At 36.8% G+C, this 17,684-nt stretch overlaps 1 protein-coding gene across 1 annotated transcript in view; it reads left to right on the forward strand.

The window, feature by feature from the left end:
* The window catches only part of LOC126821825 (potassium voltage-gated channel subfamily KQT member 5), a 59,966-nt gene extending 42,793 nt beyond the window's left edge, over positions 1–17,173 (forward strand). The window contains exons 5-7 of the mRNA XM_050550338.1: positions 13,791–13,901; positions 15,481–15,665; positions 16,862–17,173. Coding sequence (XP_050406295.1) covers positions 13,791–13,901; positions 15,481–15,665; positions 16,862–17,084 — 519 coding nt within the window. The 3' untranslated portion in view covers positions 17,085–17,173. The remainder of the gene's footprint in view (positions 1–13,790; positions 13,902–15,480; positions 15,666–16,861) is intronic.
* The last annotated feature ends 511 nt before the right edge of the window (positions 17,174–17,684 follow it).

Here is a 17,684-nt window from a genome sequence, read left to right on the forward strand (position 1 = left end):
CCACGCCACTTGACTCAATGACAGACCTTATGATCCAACGTGCATACACATGATAAACCATTCAGCCATCCAACCCCTCCAGGACCCAGAAGATCATAAAATTAAATTGTTTTGGTCTTATATATAGCTTTCTGTTACTGGTATTGATTCGGAGGGGGGAGTAATCCTGATTTATGATATTAACTATGGTTTATCTCTTGGTCCAAGCTCCCATCAGTCAATACGGGTTGACCACTTCATTGGTCATATGAGATAACCTCTTGCCTATCTCCTGACCCCTTGTGTCTGATCACCGTATACTTATTGCTATATGAGTTATTGTAAATGTTCCACAAGATCTGTTCCGCTTTCATTAATATTCTATTTTTCTAGCCATTTTTATTGGAAAAACCATAAACTTATCATTTCTGAAATCATCTCCATACGTTAGTGGAAGAAATTGGCCGGTCAATAAAAAAGTTTAGAAACTTTATTGATTAAAACTCTTTTTACTCTCTATTTTCATGACTTGAATATTGAACTGGTTAATCTGTTATATTTAAGGTAGAGTTTTATGGATACACGGTTACTGACTTTATCAAGAAGCAATGTTTCGATGAGGATAATCTCATCTGTAACATATAGGATCAAAGGATCTAACGATAACGATAACGATGGCTGTGGATTTGACTTCTTTATTTCAACAATGCAGGAACAATCATTAAAAGTTATTACATCAATAATTCTAACAACTATGCTTCTTTCTATACCTGAGATCATTTATAACGGTCAAGGTGTTATCAACCTTAATTAGTATTTAGTATTTAACCGGACACCTGTTACCACTGTTGTACACGGTCAACGCCCATTGATGATTAACCGCAAAAATAGATAATCAAGACTTTGTTAATTATCATTACAATGGTAACAATGACAATTAAGGCTACAGTGTTTTTAAAATGAGGTTTTCAGTATATCCCCTTTACATTATCAATTTTTTTAACTATTATAGCGAAAGTTGCTAACTCTTTATCTTGACTGCTTAATTGACAGACAGAAAACAAAAGATCCACAACCAACAAGAAGTGAACTGGTATATTGAAAGTTGTCACTACTTTTACTTTTAGAATATTACACAAAACATTGTTCATGAGTCTTTAATAGCTATTTACATATCAAGAGAGAGAATTGGGGTTTAACATCCTCTCGACACAAACAAGATCATTTCGGGACTAACACATGGTTCAATTTTATTTCAATAATTCGCTTGAGTGTGGGAGTCTTCAGTGGGAGAAAACCAGAGGACCCGGAGAAAACCCACAAGTTTGGACAGGCGACCCTACTCCTTGTCACGTACAACCCGGGAATCAAAACCAAGCCAGTTGACTCAATGACAGACATTATGATGCAACATCATCCAACCCCCCTTACATATCAAGACCCTGAATAACTAGGAATGAAATTTGGTTTATCCTTACAGCTGTCTTGTATACAAAAAGCGTAACAAACATCTGCTAGCAATGATAATCCTAGAGTATGATAAGATCAGATAGAATTTATTGCAGATAAACACCCACAGGGAAAGCAGCATACAATTACATAAATCACATTAGTAACATATATTATTAACAGTAATTTATTGTAAGAGGGGAGTATGTGATGTAGGTGCAAGATGTATGTAACCAGGACAGTACTGTGGCCTTACCCATATAATTATAAGTAATCTATGTGATATAAGTACAAGATGTTGCACTACACGCGAGGGGGGTTGGATGGCCGAATGGTTAGCACATGTCATTGAGTCAACTGGCGTGGTTTCGAATCCCTAGTTGTACGTGACAAGGAGTGGGGTTGCCTGTCCAACCTCATGGGTTTTCTCCGGGTACTCTGGTTTCCTCCCACTGCTAAAGACCCCTACGCACAAGTGAATTATTGAAATAAAATTAAACCATATGTTAGTCCCGAAATGACCTAGTTTGTGTCTAGTGGATGTTAAACTCCATTTCTCTCTCTCTCTCTCTCTCTCTTTTGCACTACAGCAAACAAAACACAAACCTGTGGACACACCAACTACACAGCAAGAAAGGGTGACTTTAGATCATAAAGTCTGTCATTGAGTCAAATAGCATGGTATTGATTCCCAGCTTGTATGTGACAAGGAGAAGGGTTGCCTGTTCAACCTCTTGGGTTTTATCTGGGTCCTCTGGTTTCCTCCCATTGTTAAAGACCAATATGCGCAAGCCAATTATTAAAATAAAAGTTGAACCATGTGTTACCCCTCTAAATTTTTGAGTGTTTGAGTGACATTAAACTTACTTGTACATGACAAGAAGTAGGGTCACCTGTCCAATTTCATGGGTTTTCTCTGGGTCTTCTGGTTTCCTCCCACTGCTAAAGACCCCTACGCGCAAGCAACTTATTGAAATAAAATTGAACCTATTTTGTGTCATGGAAATTAAACCCCCTCTCTCTCTCTCTCTCTCTCTCTCTCTCTCTCAGGAGAGAATTCTTCAGTATGAAAAGCTAAAACTCTACTCTAAAGTGTTGAAACAGATAAGTAATCGTGACTAGGTGTCAGACATGCTTCCTCCTGGGTTTACAAAGACAAGAACATGCAGCTAATGAGATAGAACACTGCTGTACACATGTTGGTTGTGTATCTCTATGTGAGCTTATCTTCGTGAGGTCAATAAGGTATTATAATAACAGTCTGATAAAAGTCAGGTTGTGTATCGCTATGTGAGCTTATCTTCGTGAGGTCAATAAGGTATTATAATAAAAGTCTGATAAATTGGCTGCATCAGCTACACATGGTTTTAAACGATTACACATTAATTTTCATCTCTTTGAGTTGGTCTGTTTTCAAATAAATCTAACATATTATGAATAAAAAAAGTTATATCAAATAATCTTTTTTTTACAAATTTCAAATTTATGACATCATGACATGGTAATATTGGAGATTATCTTCAATAAAAGTCTAAGAAATTGGCTGTATTTAGATAACCCCGTTCAGTTTTAAGGGCGTTGCCATGTCTAAGATTCGCACTAACTTTTCAAACTATTTCTTGGTGATACTTTAGTACCTGTCTCCTTTTCCCCTAAAAACCTAAATTGTCAACAGAAAGAAACTTTTACTTCGCTGGATAGGTCAGGGTTGTCGGTCAAAGGGAGGGAATCCCTGACCTTGGTTGATCTAAAAATAGTATCCGAATTTGTTTTGAACGTTACGATAAGTATAGTAGCTTGTCTTTCTTGTTTGTGCATAGAAATATGCTTCTGTAGCCTGGTTTTGGTCATTTCTGATACACAAAAACTAGAATAGGGGGAATTCATTCGATCTCGGATAACCAGTCTTTTTGACAACTGCCAATAACGAAAAAATGGCTCCATTCGTTTTCTTTGTTTGGTGGGACGAAGATATCATATTATTTTTCATAAACTACACAGACAGGAGCAGCAAAGTCTACTCATTGCTAATTCATGATATTTTGTCAAATTTTTTACAAATAGCATTAATTATTACACGAATACGTCACATTCGAACGGACCATTTTTGTAACCAAGGAAAACGATGAAGAAAATACAAGTTCTACTCAACCGATTTTAACAAACTTGGCATCAAATTGAAGCTTACATTCGGAGGAACATTTCTATGGGACCAATTGTGATTATATGTAATAGATTTGATTTCAGATCAGTTTATTTAACGACCTATGAAATCTTTTGATTTTCTGGAATTTTGGCATTATTATTGGCACCATGAAAAAAAAACTCCCGTAATTTTATTAAACACTAGCTTAGCTATTTGCATGCCAAAAATTATTTAATTCGGATCAGGCAAGACTGAGAACTTTTTAGATTTATGACAAAAATTGATCATATTTAAGCTGATTTCAAAATTTAATATCTTTAAAACCACAAAAGATATGTGCCCAAACTATGACTTGAATCACAGCGTCAGATGTCTATTTAACGATCATACTAAATTTATGTGGAACAGAGTTTGAAAAATAACATAAAATTAATGACGAAGTTACCATAGGTTAGACATGGCAACGCCCTTAAACAAATTTAATGTTAATTCAGATCTCCTTATCTGGTTCAATCTGATTATAACACAGATCTTATTTCGTTTCACTTTTAAAAGTTCAAAATTTCATTTTACTTGACTTTACTACACTAGGATGGCAAAGAGTTGTTATATGCTCTTCAAAAAAAGTAGGGGATATTGAAATGCAAATACCTATGCAGGTTGTGATATGATAAATAGTCATGGACACTTGACATGCTTTGAGAGTATGTTCACAGATGAAGAATTTATTGCCCCCAACAGAACCACTGAACTGCACGTGCGACACGCAATAGCACCATACATGTGGGAGGTGTTCATTGACCAATTTGACACTTCAATCAAACAGTCTGTTGCGGGGAGTTCTTGGCGTCTGGTGCACGGAACTCTGGTTATCCCATTAGAACCATCAACTGTGATTGGTTAATGGAACAAAATTGAACCATATGTTAGTCCTGAAATGACCATGTTTGTGTCAAGTGGACGTTACACCCAATCTCTCTCTCTCTCTCTCTCTCTCTCTCTGGGCAAAATTTCTTTAACAGCACACTGCATGTTGTATATGCATTAGGGGGGTTGGATGTGCGAGCTGTATCATAAAGTCTGTTATTGAGTCAACTGGTGTGGTTTTGAATCCCTGGTTGTACGTGACAAGGTTTCCTCCCACTGCCAAAGACCCCTACACGCAAGCGAATTATTGAAATAAAATTGAACCATGTGTTAGTCCCGAAATGACCTAGTTTGTGTTGAGTGGACGTTAAACCCCATTTCTCTCTCTCTCTCTGTATATGCATTAACCCATTCTCAAAACATTTCCGTTACCAGTCTTTAAATCAAGTGTTTGCCCATCTGGGTCTATATTGTAAAATTCTAGACTTTTTAAAAGAGACATATTTTTATAAACAATTTTAATTGTAAATATATAAATCATCTTGTCTTTCATTTTGAATATTAGTGTGCCTGAAGTTGTGATTTTATTTTTAATTATTTAATTTACTGTGATATTTGTTTTTATTTGTGTACATGAATACTTTATGTGATAGCATATAGTTTGTCTCCTACTTTTCACCACATGTTTGGCGCAATATAGCTCGGTTGGAGCTGACATGCCTTAAACTCTATTTCATTCAGGGAGGTTGGATGGCCGAATGGTTAGCATGTGCGCGCTGTATCATAAGATCTGTCATTGAGTCAACTAGCGTGAATTCGATTCCCAGGAGTAGGGTCGCCTGTCCAACCTCATGGTAATCTCCGGGTTTCTCCCACTGGTAAAGACCCCTACGCACGAGCGAATTATTGAAATAAAAATGAACCATATGTTAGTCCCGAAATGACCTAAGTTGTTTCGAGTGGATGTTTAAGACCATCTCTCTCTCTCTCTCTCTCTCTCTCTCTCTCTCTCTCCTACTTTTCTGCCCTGACTGAGATAATCAAGATGGGCATATGCCATGCAGTATACTATGGGTGACATTTTGCCCAGATAGTGGTCATACTCTCTGCTCTCTCTCTCTCTCTCTCACATTCATCCATTCGTTCATTCATTCATTAACCCATTCTCCATTCGTTCATTCATTCATTAACCCATTCAAGTGCAGAGAAGAAGGATGTTAAAACCTATTTCATTTCTAATCTTGCAAATTTTGGCACAGTTTCAAGGATATGTCTATACTGTATCGGTATACTATTCATCTACTCTGAGTGCTTGACACAAATTCGAAAAAGGATCTTTGGCTTTTGAAAGAGAAAAAAAAATTCCTGGAATTAATTTGTTAATTTCTTTTCCATGCCAAGTTCCATGCAGAATTTTTTTATTCGATGGAGATGAACTTCTCCCTATTCAGACTTTCTGTTGAATTATTGATGCGACGTCGCTAATGATGGATAGTAATGACTTAATGACGCTTAATGATGTGACGTCAGTTGATGGACGGCACTGTGTCGTTCGGTACATTACTTTTCAGGAGTTTGTTATTGATCCCAAGGTTAATGTTTTTCAGCATAAAAAAGATTTGAAGGCTTGATTACCCAGTCATTTTCATCTGAATAAGTTTTCCGTCTATTTTATTGCTTGGAGATGATTACAAAGAGACATTACATCTACCAGGATATATCTATTCGGCCACCCAACCAGCATTTGTTCATTCGGTAACATATCACAACTTAACAAAATATAGAGAAAAATAACAGGTCATACAGGCAACACGAATTCAATCTAATTAAAACACAGATCTTATTTCGTTTCGTTTTTTATAGTTCAAAATTTCGTTTTACTTGTCTTTACTACACTAGGATCTGGAAGAGTTGTTATCATTGAAGTGTTCTGGATGGTGTGAGGGATTAGCCAATGAAACAGTCTGTTACGGTGAGCTTTAGGCGTGTTTTGCACGGAACTGTGGGTAATCCACTAGAAGCATCAATGCTGATTGGGTAATCAAATGTCTGATGTCATAGGGTCAAAAGTCTCTCGTATGACCTCTGACGCGACCTATCACTACAACTGGTCAGATCTTCATGTAGTGTAGGCCATCGAAAGTATAAAAAAACAAAACGAAATATAGATCTGTATTTTGATCAGATTGACACAAATTTGAAAAAGACCAACACAATTTCAAGGATACAATTAGTTTTTAAAGTAAATATCAATTGAATAAAGCTGTCTTGATTAGTCCAGTCGGAGCAGAACAGTAGGATGTTAAACCCCATTTCATATCATTTCCTAAAGCCGTACTTTTCACATTTCGTGATGTACATTTAAGTGTTTTCAACTAAAATCGCCGATTTAGGAATTAAAGTAGCAAAGCCTCTAACTCAATATTATCCAAAGTCTTCGACATTGTTAATACAAATTCTTTGTCAATTTAAACCAACTTTGAAGTTGTGATCTTACCGGGAAAAGATGGGCCTCTGATATCCAATATTTAAGACAAAATAAACATTTTATCATTGGTACACGAATCGTGTACCATAATGCGTTTCATCGCCATTTGTAAAAGGGACTCGAAGAACGAGGCTAGACATATTTCGGAAGGGATGTCAAACGATGACATCATATTCTTATCTTGAAAGCATGTGCAATAAATACTACCGGTGTAGACTGGAATAACCAGATGCTAGAGATTGTCATTTGATTGAGACTTCTGGCGTATTTCACCAAATATAACGGATTTGAAATTGGATTAAAAATGTAAACGACTGAATGTAAATCAGTTTATAAACATTCATTTTACATTATTATATGCATTGCTACCCATTTGTGTCAATTTCTAGGTCCCAAATATTAGCAATTTAGCTCCTTTAAAATGTCGGTCAACTAGCTTAGTGTCTGTTCTCAAGTGGAGCTAACTGTAGACAGACAGCGCAAGTTTAATATGCAGGTGTTGTGTGTGAATGTTGGAATGGTGGCAAAGAACAGTGCTGGATTTAGTTGTGTATACAGGAATTACTGTGTGCAGAAAAATGAGGTGGGAGGTGGGAGGTGGGGTGGTGGGGGTCTGTTCTGGCGTGACTGACTGTGAAGCCTCAAGGGAAGCATGGGTTCTCCCCCCGCAGAAAATGTTAAAAGTTTGAAGTTGATTTCCTTGCATCAGAGGCCGTTTGCGAAGGAAATTTACTCTTTTAAATGCATAGACTCTCTCTTAGGCTCTTTCCTGGGTCTCTCTTGTATAGGTCTTTCAGCCCCCCCCCCTCCTGCCCCCAATACACACCCACAATACACACCCACAAACCTGTATTTGAAAGTATGTTAAAGTGTATGGAATTTTATGCTTTTTTTCCTTTCAATATAACAATATTGTCTATAATATAAAACTATTGTCTCTAATATGAACCAATTATACATATCATGCAACTTTACAATTTATATACCGGTACCAAGGACAGAATATTAGGTTAAAGAAACTTGAATTAAGAAATAAAACACTTTTAACATTAACAACGTTAAATATCAAAGGTTATATATGTTCATAAAATTTATTTATTCATTTACTGGCTTAAGTGTACTGGATTATTTGATTATGGGGAAAATGGAGTGGGAGGGGGGGGGAGACTTAAGCTAAATATTCCAATTATCCGCAGTTTTATTGATGATATTTGTGTAATGTTGGTGCCATGGTGACTAACTTGGAGGTCCTGTGTTCAAAGGGATTTTCTGGCGTAGTTCCGCCTTGTCAGTGTTGCAAGACCGAGGGCCTGGCAAGGGACATTGTATAATCATTTGGATGGGACAAAAAACTAAAGTCCCTTGCAAGTTGTAATTCGATATTAGAGTAGGCCATAGCGCCGCTGTCCGGGCATAATTTCCCGTAATTTCTTGCCCAACTTTTTTTTCAGTGGCTTGAGTACTTGGGTGTGGAGGGAAACAGGTGTGTGGTGGGGGGGGGGAGCTTGGGGCATCACCCACCCCTCCTCCAAGTAGTCAAGCTACTGAAAAAAAGTTGGGCAGGTAACGAGAGAGAGAAATGGGGCTTAACATCCACTTGACACAAACTAGGTAATTTTGGGACTAACACATGGTTCAATTTTATTTCAATAATTCGCTTGCACATAGGAGTCTTAGCAGTTGGAGGGAAACCGGACGACCCAGAGAAAAACCACGAGGTTGGATAGACGACCCAGAGAAAAACCACGAGGTTGGATAGACGACCCAGAGAAAACCCACGAGGTTGGACAGACGACCCGGAGAAAAACCATGAGGTTGGACAGGCGACCCTACTCCTTGTCACGTACAACCGAAAAATCAAAACCATGCCAGACCGTATGATAAAGCACGCAGGTGCTAACCATTCAGCCATCCAACCCGGGCAGGAGATGAAGACAGACTCTAGAGCATTGATTGTTTAATCGTAGCCCACAATGATAACATATTCAACGTTCTAGAGTCTGTCTCCTTTTATGTTTAGTGAATCAATTGTTAAATATGAAGTATCGAGTATATACAGAATGAATTGAAGATTTGATTGATATATCCTCTGACTCACTTTCTATCCCGAGAGATTTACCTTCTGTCAGTTGTCTTTGAACAGACGGACAAATATGTCCTTATTTGGGCACTATGAATAATCCTGGAATTAGGCCTGCAGTCTGGTGCCAGTGTTTATAATCGTGGAAACGTTGTGCCGTGAGATAAATATTTATTTCTATTCAGCATTTACTAATTAGAAAGCTATTGATTGGGCAAAATGGACGTAAAAACGTTGAAAATCAAACTTGATGCCTCACGTGATTGTCTCATTCTTCGTTTGATGTTAGAGCTTGAAACTTCTTAAAGTGTGGGATTCTCCCAGGCTTAATCTTTTAGGATATCTTGAAATAAGCTTCCATTAATTTCTACCAGCTTTTAGTTCAATGACCAATAGACTCGACTCCAGTTCATCGTTTTTTTCTTTTATTTTAAATTGGAATAAAAAAAAACCCTGAAAAATGATTTTTATCCAATTTTCTCCCCAAAAAATAGTTGATATTTTGTTGATTTCTTATTGCAATATGTTTCAGTTTTAAATGGATTTTGGGGTCTATTTTTTGGACATTATCTGTTTCAAATTTAATTGGTTGGATTTATACCAAGTTGTCTTTGATCGATTCTCATATGTCTGGTAAATAGAACAAATTTTCTTTACCCAAGGAAGTGAAATATTAAAGTAGCTAAGTCTCTAACTCAATATCATCCAAAGTCTTACACGTTGAAAGCACGAATTATTTGTCAATTCAAATCAACATTGAGGTTGTAATCTTACCGGGAAAAGGTAAGACAAAAGACAAAATAAACATTTTACCATTGGTACACGAATCGTGTACCATAGTGCGTTTCAGCGTCATTTGTAACAAGTAACCAGAAAGACCGTGGCTACCGTATTTTTCGGTGTATTAGGCGCATGCGTAGATAAGGCGCAGGGCGAGTTTGGCAGAGGTGTTTCAGGAAAAAATAAAAATGCATGGTTTAGGCGCACCCTTCTCCAGCGCCTTGTGAAATACGTGCCATACCATAGTTACCATACATGATTCAAATACACCTGCGATCTCCAGTAACTGGTCCAAACTCTACTGTTTACAGTTATAATAATTACCAATATTTAGCTTTATCAAGCTTAATATATATTTCTTTATGAAATTAAACTCTATATACATTTTTTGAATTGCATAAGACTTTATATTAATTACAACTTTCAATTGAATTGTTACATAACTTAAATGGTAATTCTGGCAACCTGTACGATAGTCAAATTGTCGTTAGAGTCTCGCCCACAACGCACATAGCCGTCTATTACATCCTGTTAAATTCACGAGCAATTGGTTGTGATAAATGTATATGTATTGATGATAAACAAATGAAATAATAACTGTAAAAATAATTTATCATGATCAGTTACTCACGGCTTAAATCCTGACTACCGGTAAAAAGCGAAACAATAATTCTAGTTTATTTTATACTATCCAAACAACTGACAATCAAACAATTTTGTCAATTGCCCCGCCCACTACACGCAGCATGACAATATCTAGATTGAGGCCATTTATATCTATCAGTAACATAAGACAATAGCATTTTTAATACCAATCAAAGAAACAATGATTTTGTGAACAACAAACAACTTCATAAAGCATACAATGACAACTCATATTCAACAACTCATGTCAAAAGGTGACACCATATCTTATCTGGAAAGCATGCACAATAGACTGGAATAACCAGACACTAGAAATTGGCATTCTGTTGAGACTTATGCCGTATTTCGCTGGACATAACTGGTTTGAAATTAGAGTCAAAACAGAAACAATTGAATGTAAATAAGTTTATATGCAATCAGATTACATTATTATATGCGTTGCGACCCATTTGGGTCAATTTCTAGGTCCCAAATATTAGCGATTTAGCTCCTTTAAGGAGCAGGTTGCAGGTTGTTCTTGTTTTTAGTGTTTTAACTTCCGCTTCCGCCGAAGATGATATCCACCAAGTCTTATCTTTCATTTTTATTATCCTAGCGAACGCACAGGGTCTTTCCAGAGGGAGGAAACCGGAGTACCCGGAGTAAAGCCACGAGGTTGAGAAGGCAGCCCTATCTCCAAGCCGCATACGCTCACACCAGGGATCGAAACCACAACCGCAAACCAGAGGTGACCGGCCAGCTAGAGGCCAAAGCGTGGCACTCTAGACCACTAGGCCATCCCAACCCCCCCTCCTGTTGCAGGTGCGCATTGCACCATAAAGATTGTCATTGAGTCAAGTGGCCTGGTTTCGATTCCCCGGTTGTACGTGACAAGGTGTAGGGTCGCCTATCCAACCTCGTGAGTTTTCTCTGGGTCCTCTGGTTTCCTCCCACTGTTAAAATGAGCAAGCAAATTATTGAAATAAAATTGAATCATATGTTAGTCCCAAAATTACCTAGTTTGTTTCAAGTTGACATTAAACCCCATCTCTCTCTTTTAGGAATCTAATTGGTCTCTTTTCTCTCTCTTTTTAAGACATTTTAAGATTTTTTTAGGACACTTATTAGTCTCTCTCTCGCTCTCTCTCTTTCACTCAGGGGGGTTGGATGGCTGAATGGTTAGCGTGCGCGCGCTGTATCATAAAGTCTGTCATTGAGTCAACTGGCGTGGTTTCGAATCCCCGGTTGTACGTGACAAGGAGTAGGGTCGCCTGTCCAACCTCGTGGGTTTTCTCCGGGTCCTCCGGTTTCCTCCCACTGCTAAAGACCCCTATGCGCAAGCGAATTATTGAAATAAAATTAAACCATATGTTAGTCCCGAAATGACCTAGTTGTGTCGAGTGGACGTTAAACCCCATTTCTCTCTCTCTCTCTCTCTCTCTCTCTCCCTTTCACTCACTCACTCACTCACTCACTCACTCACTCTCTTTCACACTCTCTCTCTCTCTCTCTCTTTCACTCACTCACTCACTCACTCACTCACTCTCTTTCACACTCTCTCTCTCTCTCTCTCTCTTCATTAGCTCAGTTAGTGTAGAGTGTAGAAAAGTAAAACATTTAACTCCATTTCATTTGATTAGCCAGAATGATACAGATTCTTATAGAGGAATGGTGGATCTGTCCTTTATATCAAATTTCGTATTTCATCATCCGGTACATCAACATTATTGACATAAACGAAATTGACATCGACTGCTGTAATTGACATATCAAAGCTCTTCTAAGTAATCATGGATGTAGCTATTAATTACCAATTATTTATACCAAAAATACCATGTGAATATGAAATCCCAGTACATTGTTAATATTTGTAATGTAAAACAGTAAATTGTTAATATTTGAAGAGTAAAATAGTACATGGTTAATATTTTGAATGTAAAATGATGAATTGTTAATAATTGAACTGTAAAAGAGTATTTTGTTAATATTTTAACTGTAAAACAGTAAATTGTTATTTTTTTAAGTCTAAAAAAAGTAAAATAGTACATTGTTAATATTTGAATTTGTGATTTGTTAATATTTGAACTGTAAAACAATAAATTGTAAAATAGTATAATATACCATGTGAATGCAAAATTTAAATTGTTACCATTTTGAGCTCTAAAAAAGTAAATTGTTAGTATTTGAACAATAAAATAGTAAATGTTAATATATGAACTTAAAAATACAAAATTATTAATTTTTGAACTTAAAAATACAAAATTATTAATTTTTGAACTTTAAAAAACAAAATTATTAATTTTTGAACATTAGAAAACAAAATTATTAATTTTTGAACCTTAAAATACAAAATTATTAATAACTTAAACTGTTAAATTTAAACTGTTAACCTGTAATTTTGTTAATATTTGAACTGTGAAATAGTACATTGTTAAAATTTCACCCTTAAAAGAGTAAATTGTTAATATTTATATTTGAATTGAAAAACAGTAAACATTAATATTTGAACTCGTAAGACAGTATATGTTAATATTTGAACTGAAAAACAGTAAACATTACTATTTGAACTTGTAAGACAGTATATGTTAATATTTGAACTCTAAAACATTAAATTTGTTAATATTTGAACTCTAAGACAGTAAAATGTTAATATTTGAACTCTAAAACATGAATTTGTTAATATTTGAACTCTAAGACAGTAAAATGTTAATATTTGAACTCTTAAGACAGTAAACGTTAATACTTCAATTGTAAAATAGTAAATTGTGGGTGCTGTTGGCTTGTTTATATTGACAGCAGAGGATGTTGAATGTTTTCAATTCCTCATATTGAAAAGAATTGAATCGTATTGGGAGTTATCTTCTTTTTTAGAAATTATATTTTCACAATATTTTTAAGCTACCGGGAATTAAGACATCCCTCTGTTGCCAATGATAATATTATGGGTAGTTAGTAGAAATCTTAATTCTATTTATTAAAGTAAAGTAAGATGGAAATGGACAGATAAAAATCGATGAAAGTATAGGCAGGCCCGTAACTGGGGGGGGGGGGGGGGCAAGCCCTCCCTGCAAAGAGTTTCGCCCCCCACCCCCACCCCCACCCCCCCTCCCCTGTGAAAAAATTGTCAACCTTAAAAAAAAATAGATATACATTGTCTGTCAATTTTACAGCACCCCTGATAACACTTCCCGTACCCATTGTTGTTCTGTTACGACCCTGAGCATAGGTGGAAATGCTGCTGGTTGGGCAAAATGTCCCTCACATAGCACACTGCATTGCTTATGCCCGTCTTCATTATCCCGGTTGGTGAAGAAAAGTAGGAAGTTTTCATTTCTAACAGTAAAGTAAAATAGAAATGTATGTTTTTTTTTCTTCAGGTAACATTATGTACAGTTGGTTATGGTGATGTGGTGCCAACAACCTGGGCTGGTAAACTAATAGCATCATTCTCAGCCATTCTGGGTATCTCATTCTTCGCTCTTCCAGCAGTAAGTTTACTTTTATACTGTGGAATTATATTGACGCCATCTCAGCCTGTCGTTTTACAGTATATTCACAATTACTTGTGCATGCTGTATCATAAGGTCTGTCATTGAGTCAACTAGTGTAGTTTCGATTCCCTTGTTGTACGTCCGGGCAAAATTTCCCTCATAGCACACTGTATGGCGTATGCCTGTCTTCATTAGCCCAGTTCGAAGCAGAACAGTAGGTCGTTAAACCCCATTTCATTTCATTTCATTTTCCTTGTTGTACGTGACAAGGAGTAGGGTCGCCTGTCCAACCTCATGGGTTTTCCCTGGGTCCTCTGATTTCCTCCCACTGCTAAAGACCCCTATGCGCCTATTGAAATAATCGAACCATGTGTTAGTCCCGAAATGACCTAGTTTGTGTCAAGTGGGCATTAAAACCTCTCTCTCTCTCCCCCCTCCCTCTCTCTCTCTCTCTCTCTCTCTCACACAAGCACAGGAGGTTTGGGTCGCAGAATGGTTTAAACCATTTAGATTATAAGGTTTTTCATTGAGTAGGGTCACCTGGTCTGCCTTGTGTCTTTTTCTCTGGGTATATTTTATAGACCCACATTTAATGCATATATATATATATGTCATCCATCAGAACTCTCTGGAGTTCTTAATTAAAGATTATTGTTCAAATGTGCAAGGGTTATTCATTTGATCATAAAGAAATTCCATGCCAATTTTAAAAACAATTAACCAAACTCACTGCTCCTAACGTCTAGAATCAATACTTCTACCAAATATGGCGTCAACTAAAGCACTATAACAGTTAACTTAGCTTAACCGTTAAATTTTACGCTCTGAAGAAATTCTCTGCAAACATTAGTGGCGGAACAAAGAAAGAGGAAACGGAAGTGCTGTAAATAGGTGGCAGGAAAGGAGAAAAGAAACGGAAGTGCCTGTAAATAGTAGATGTGGTGTCCATGTCGCATACTAAATGTATAATAACTGGTCCCTTTTATAATATTGTACATCATAATATATGCTCCCGTAATATCTGGATATTAGAGACTACAGTAACCCATCGAGCGGGTAGCGAGATCTAACTGCTATCTCCATCTCAATATCAACCATCTATGTATGTGAAACATAATTTATAAACAACCATGAATAAAACAACTTTATAGTAGCCACGGAGGAACGAACAGCTCAATAACAAAGGCTATTACTTTATAATATTTATGTCTGTTGGTTGCTTTAAGAACTAAGTGCAATATTCTGTGTCTCAAAAATAGTATAAAATTTCAGAAAAGAAATGAATCATATTTTAATTTTAAGGGGGGTTAGAGGGCCAAATGGCTAGCGTGTGTGCATTGTATCATAAGGACTGTCATTGAGTCAACTGGCATGGTTTCTATTCCCCAGTAGTACATGACAAGGAGTAGGGTTACCTGTCCAAGCCTGTGGGTTTTCTCCGGGTTCTCCGGTTTCCTCCCACTGCTAAAGACCCCCTACACTCAATCGAATTATTGAAATAAAATTGAAGCATATGTCTCTCTCTTTAATTTTATATATTTCATTTTGCATTATCAAATTTTCTGTCTATCAATAGGGTATCCTAGGTTCAGGTTTTGCTTTGAAAGTTCAACAGCAGCAGAGACAAAAACATTTGAACAGACGTCGAATTCCAGCAGCCATGTTGATTCAGAGTTTATGGCGTTGCTATGCAGCAGACGAACATTCCATGTCAGTTGCCACGTGGAAGTGTCACATGGTACCATTACCAAGTCCATCAGTGTAAGTGTTTTATGTTTCATCTAGAACAACCGTAACTTCCTAGATTATGGCCCCTGATATATGAAAAATTGCGTTTGTAGCTTGTGGTTCCTCTAGAGGTCACAATTTTTACCCGATTTAAAAATGCGTTTAAATTCATCACAGCTACACTATAATAACGGTCAAATTCGAATTCCGGGAAGATCGCCCGAAACTGCCGGACAAAATGGCTGCTCCACATAATTTTCTGGATTATGTTCCCTGATTATTTGAAAAAATATGTTTTTAACTTGTGGTTCCTCTAGAGGTCACAATTTTTGTCCGGTTTAAAAAAGGCATTTAAATTGATCAAACACTACAAACCCCAGAATGCCTCGTTTTGGGGTGGGGTTCAGCCAAACCAAAGTCTTGTCGAGCGTATCGAGGACAGCATAATATTATTTGGTGACACTTTCAAGCGATTGTGTAGAGACAAAAACACAAAAACACAAGGCAAAGTCGACTAGAAATGACATTGGTCGCATAAAAAGAGTTTGTTACATTCACACAATATTCCCAACAAAGAGATGTGAGAAATGAAAGTTCAAAGCGGAGCAAACTCAATAATTGTATTTTAGGTATTTGAAAATTATTAATTACAAATATGCTGTTCCTGTTTTTATATAATAAACAATACTATATTTAATGTATCTCTTGAAATTTTTATGTAATTGGCACTCAGTTGTATGTATTAAAATTGCAAAAGTAGTATCTAAACGGCCAATTAAATTCCATCGAAACATGAAACGTGGCAAAATTGTCGCAAAAATTTGCCGAACGAGGCATTCTGAGGTTTATAGTTAAACTTACACCATATCGTGAAAATTGGACTGAAACTGTGAGACGAAACGGCCGTTCCTCATATGCATATCCGATTTCAATGAAACTTGAAATATATGGTTATATCCCAAAGATCTGGGTTCCCTTCGACACTTTCGCATATCTGATTGTAACTTCCTGAATTATGACCCTTCTCTTGCAAGTGTGCGCTTATAATTTCCCTTATAGTACAGCTGTCAGGGCAAAATTTCCCTCATACGTCTGTCTTCCTTAGCCCTTTTGGTGCAGAAATCTAGGAAGTTTAAACATTTGTCATTTATGTGATTGTCAAATAAAGGGAGTTGGAACCAACCAGCTAAATATTTGTTTATGCCTGTATTTCATTTTATCTTTTCCAGAGAAAGAGAACGGCCATGGAAAAACCAAGCTTCATTCGTCAGTAGATTTTCAACCAAACGTAGAGACCGTTCATCCACACACAACTCTTCTCTAAATCATCGCGAGAGTATGATTGGTGCTCAATCACCCATGATTCCCCGTCAGAACAGTGCACGACGCGTCACCACTTCCTCCATGGGTGGAGGACCAGAGGAAGATGTTCCGGATGCACTTCAGAGGTAGAAAAATATGTTTTTTCTTTTACTTTTGTTTTTGTGATGGAGTGTAATATTGGCACTGCTTTCGTGCATTCAGCTTGTGTGCACAAATGAAAGGACTCACTGGCATTTAACATTTGAACTGGAAATACACAGGGCATAATTCTATGGAATACAATCGTTGTTTATTACAAATGTAATCACTGTTTATTACAAATGTAATCACTGTTTATTACAAATGTAATCACTGTTTATTACAAATGTAATCACTGTTTATTACAAATGAAATCGCTGTTTATTACAGATGTAATCACTGTTTATTACAAATGTGACCACCAACTGTGGTAGAAAATAAAAAAATTATTATCCGATTGACTTGAAATTTATACACTAGAAGTTACCTACAAAAGAATGGATAGGCAACAACCTTTGTGGATGATGGGAGCAAGACTTTGGCTCGCTAACCTTGTGTATCATGTTCGATACCGGTGTTTGCAGAAAATTTTCTCAGTGTTTTTTCGGCTTGACTTCACCCTGTCAGTGGTGTATAACAGAATGTCTGGCAAGGGGCAACATATAGTTGTTCGCATGTCACATAAAACCAAGGTCCCATGTACAGATTGGC

Source organism: Patella vulgata, chromosome 1 (genome assembly GCF_932274485.2).
Source record: "Patella vulgata chromosome 1, xgPatVulg1.2, whole genome shotgun sequence".
Taxonomy (NCBI): Eukaryota; Metazoa; Mollusca; class Gastropoda; family Patellidae; genus Patella; species Patella vulgata.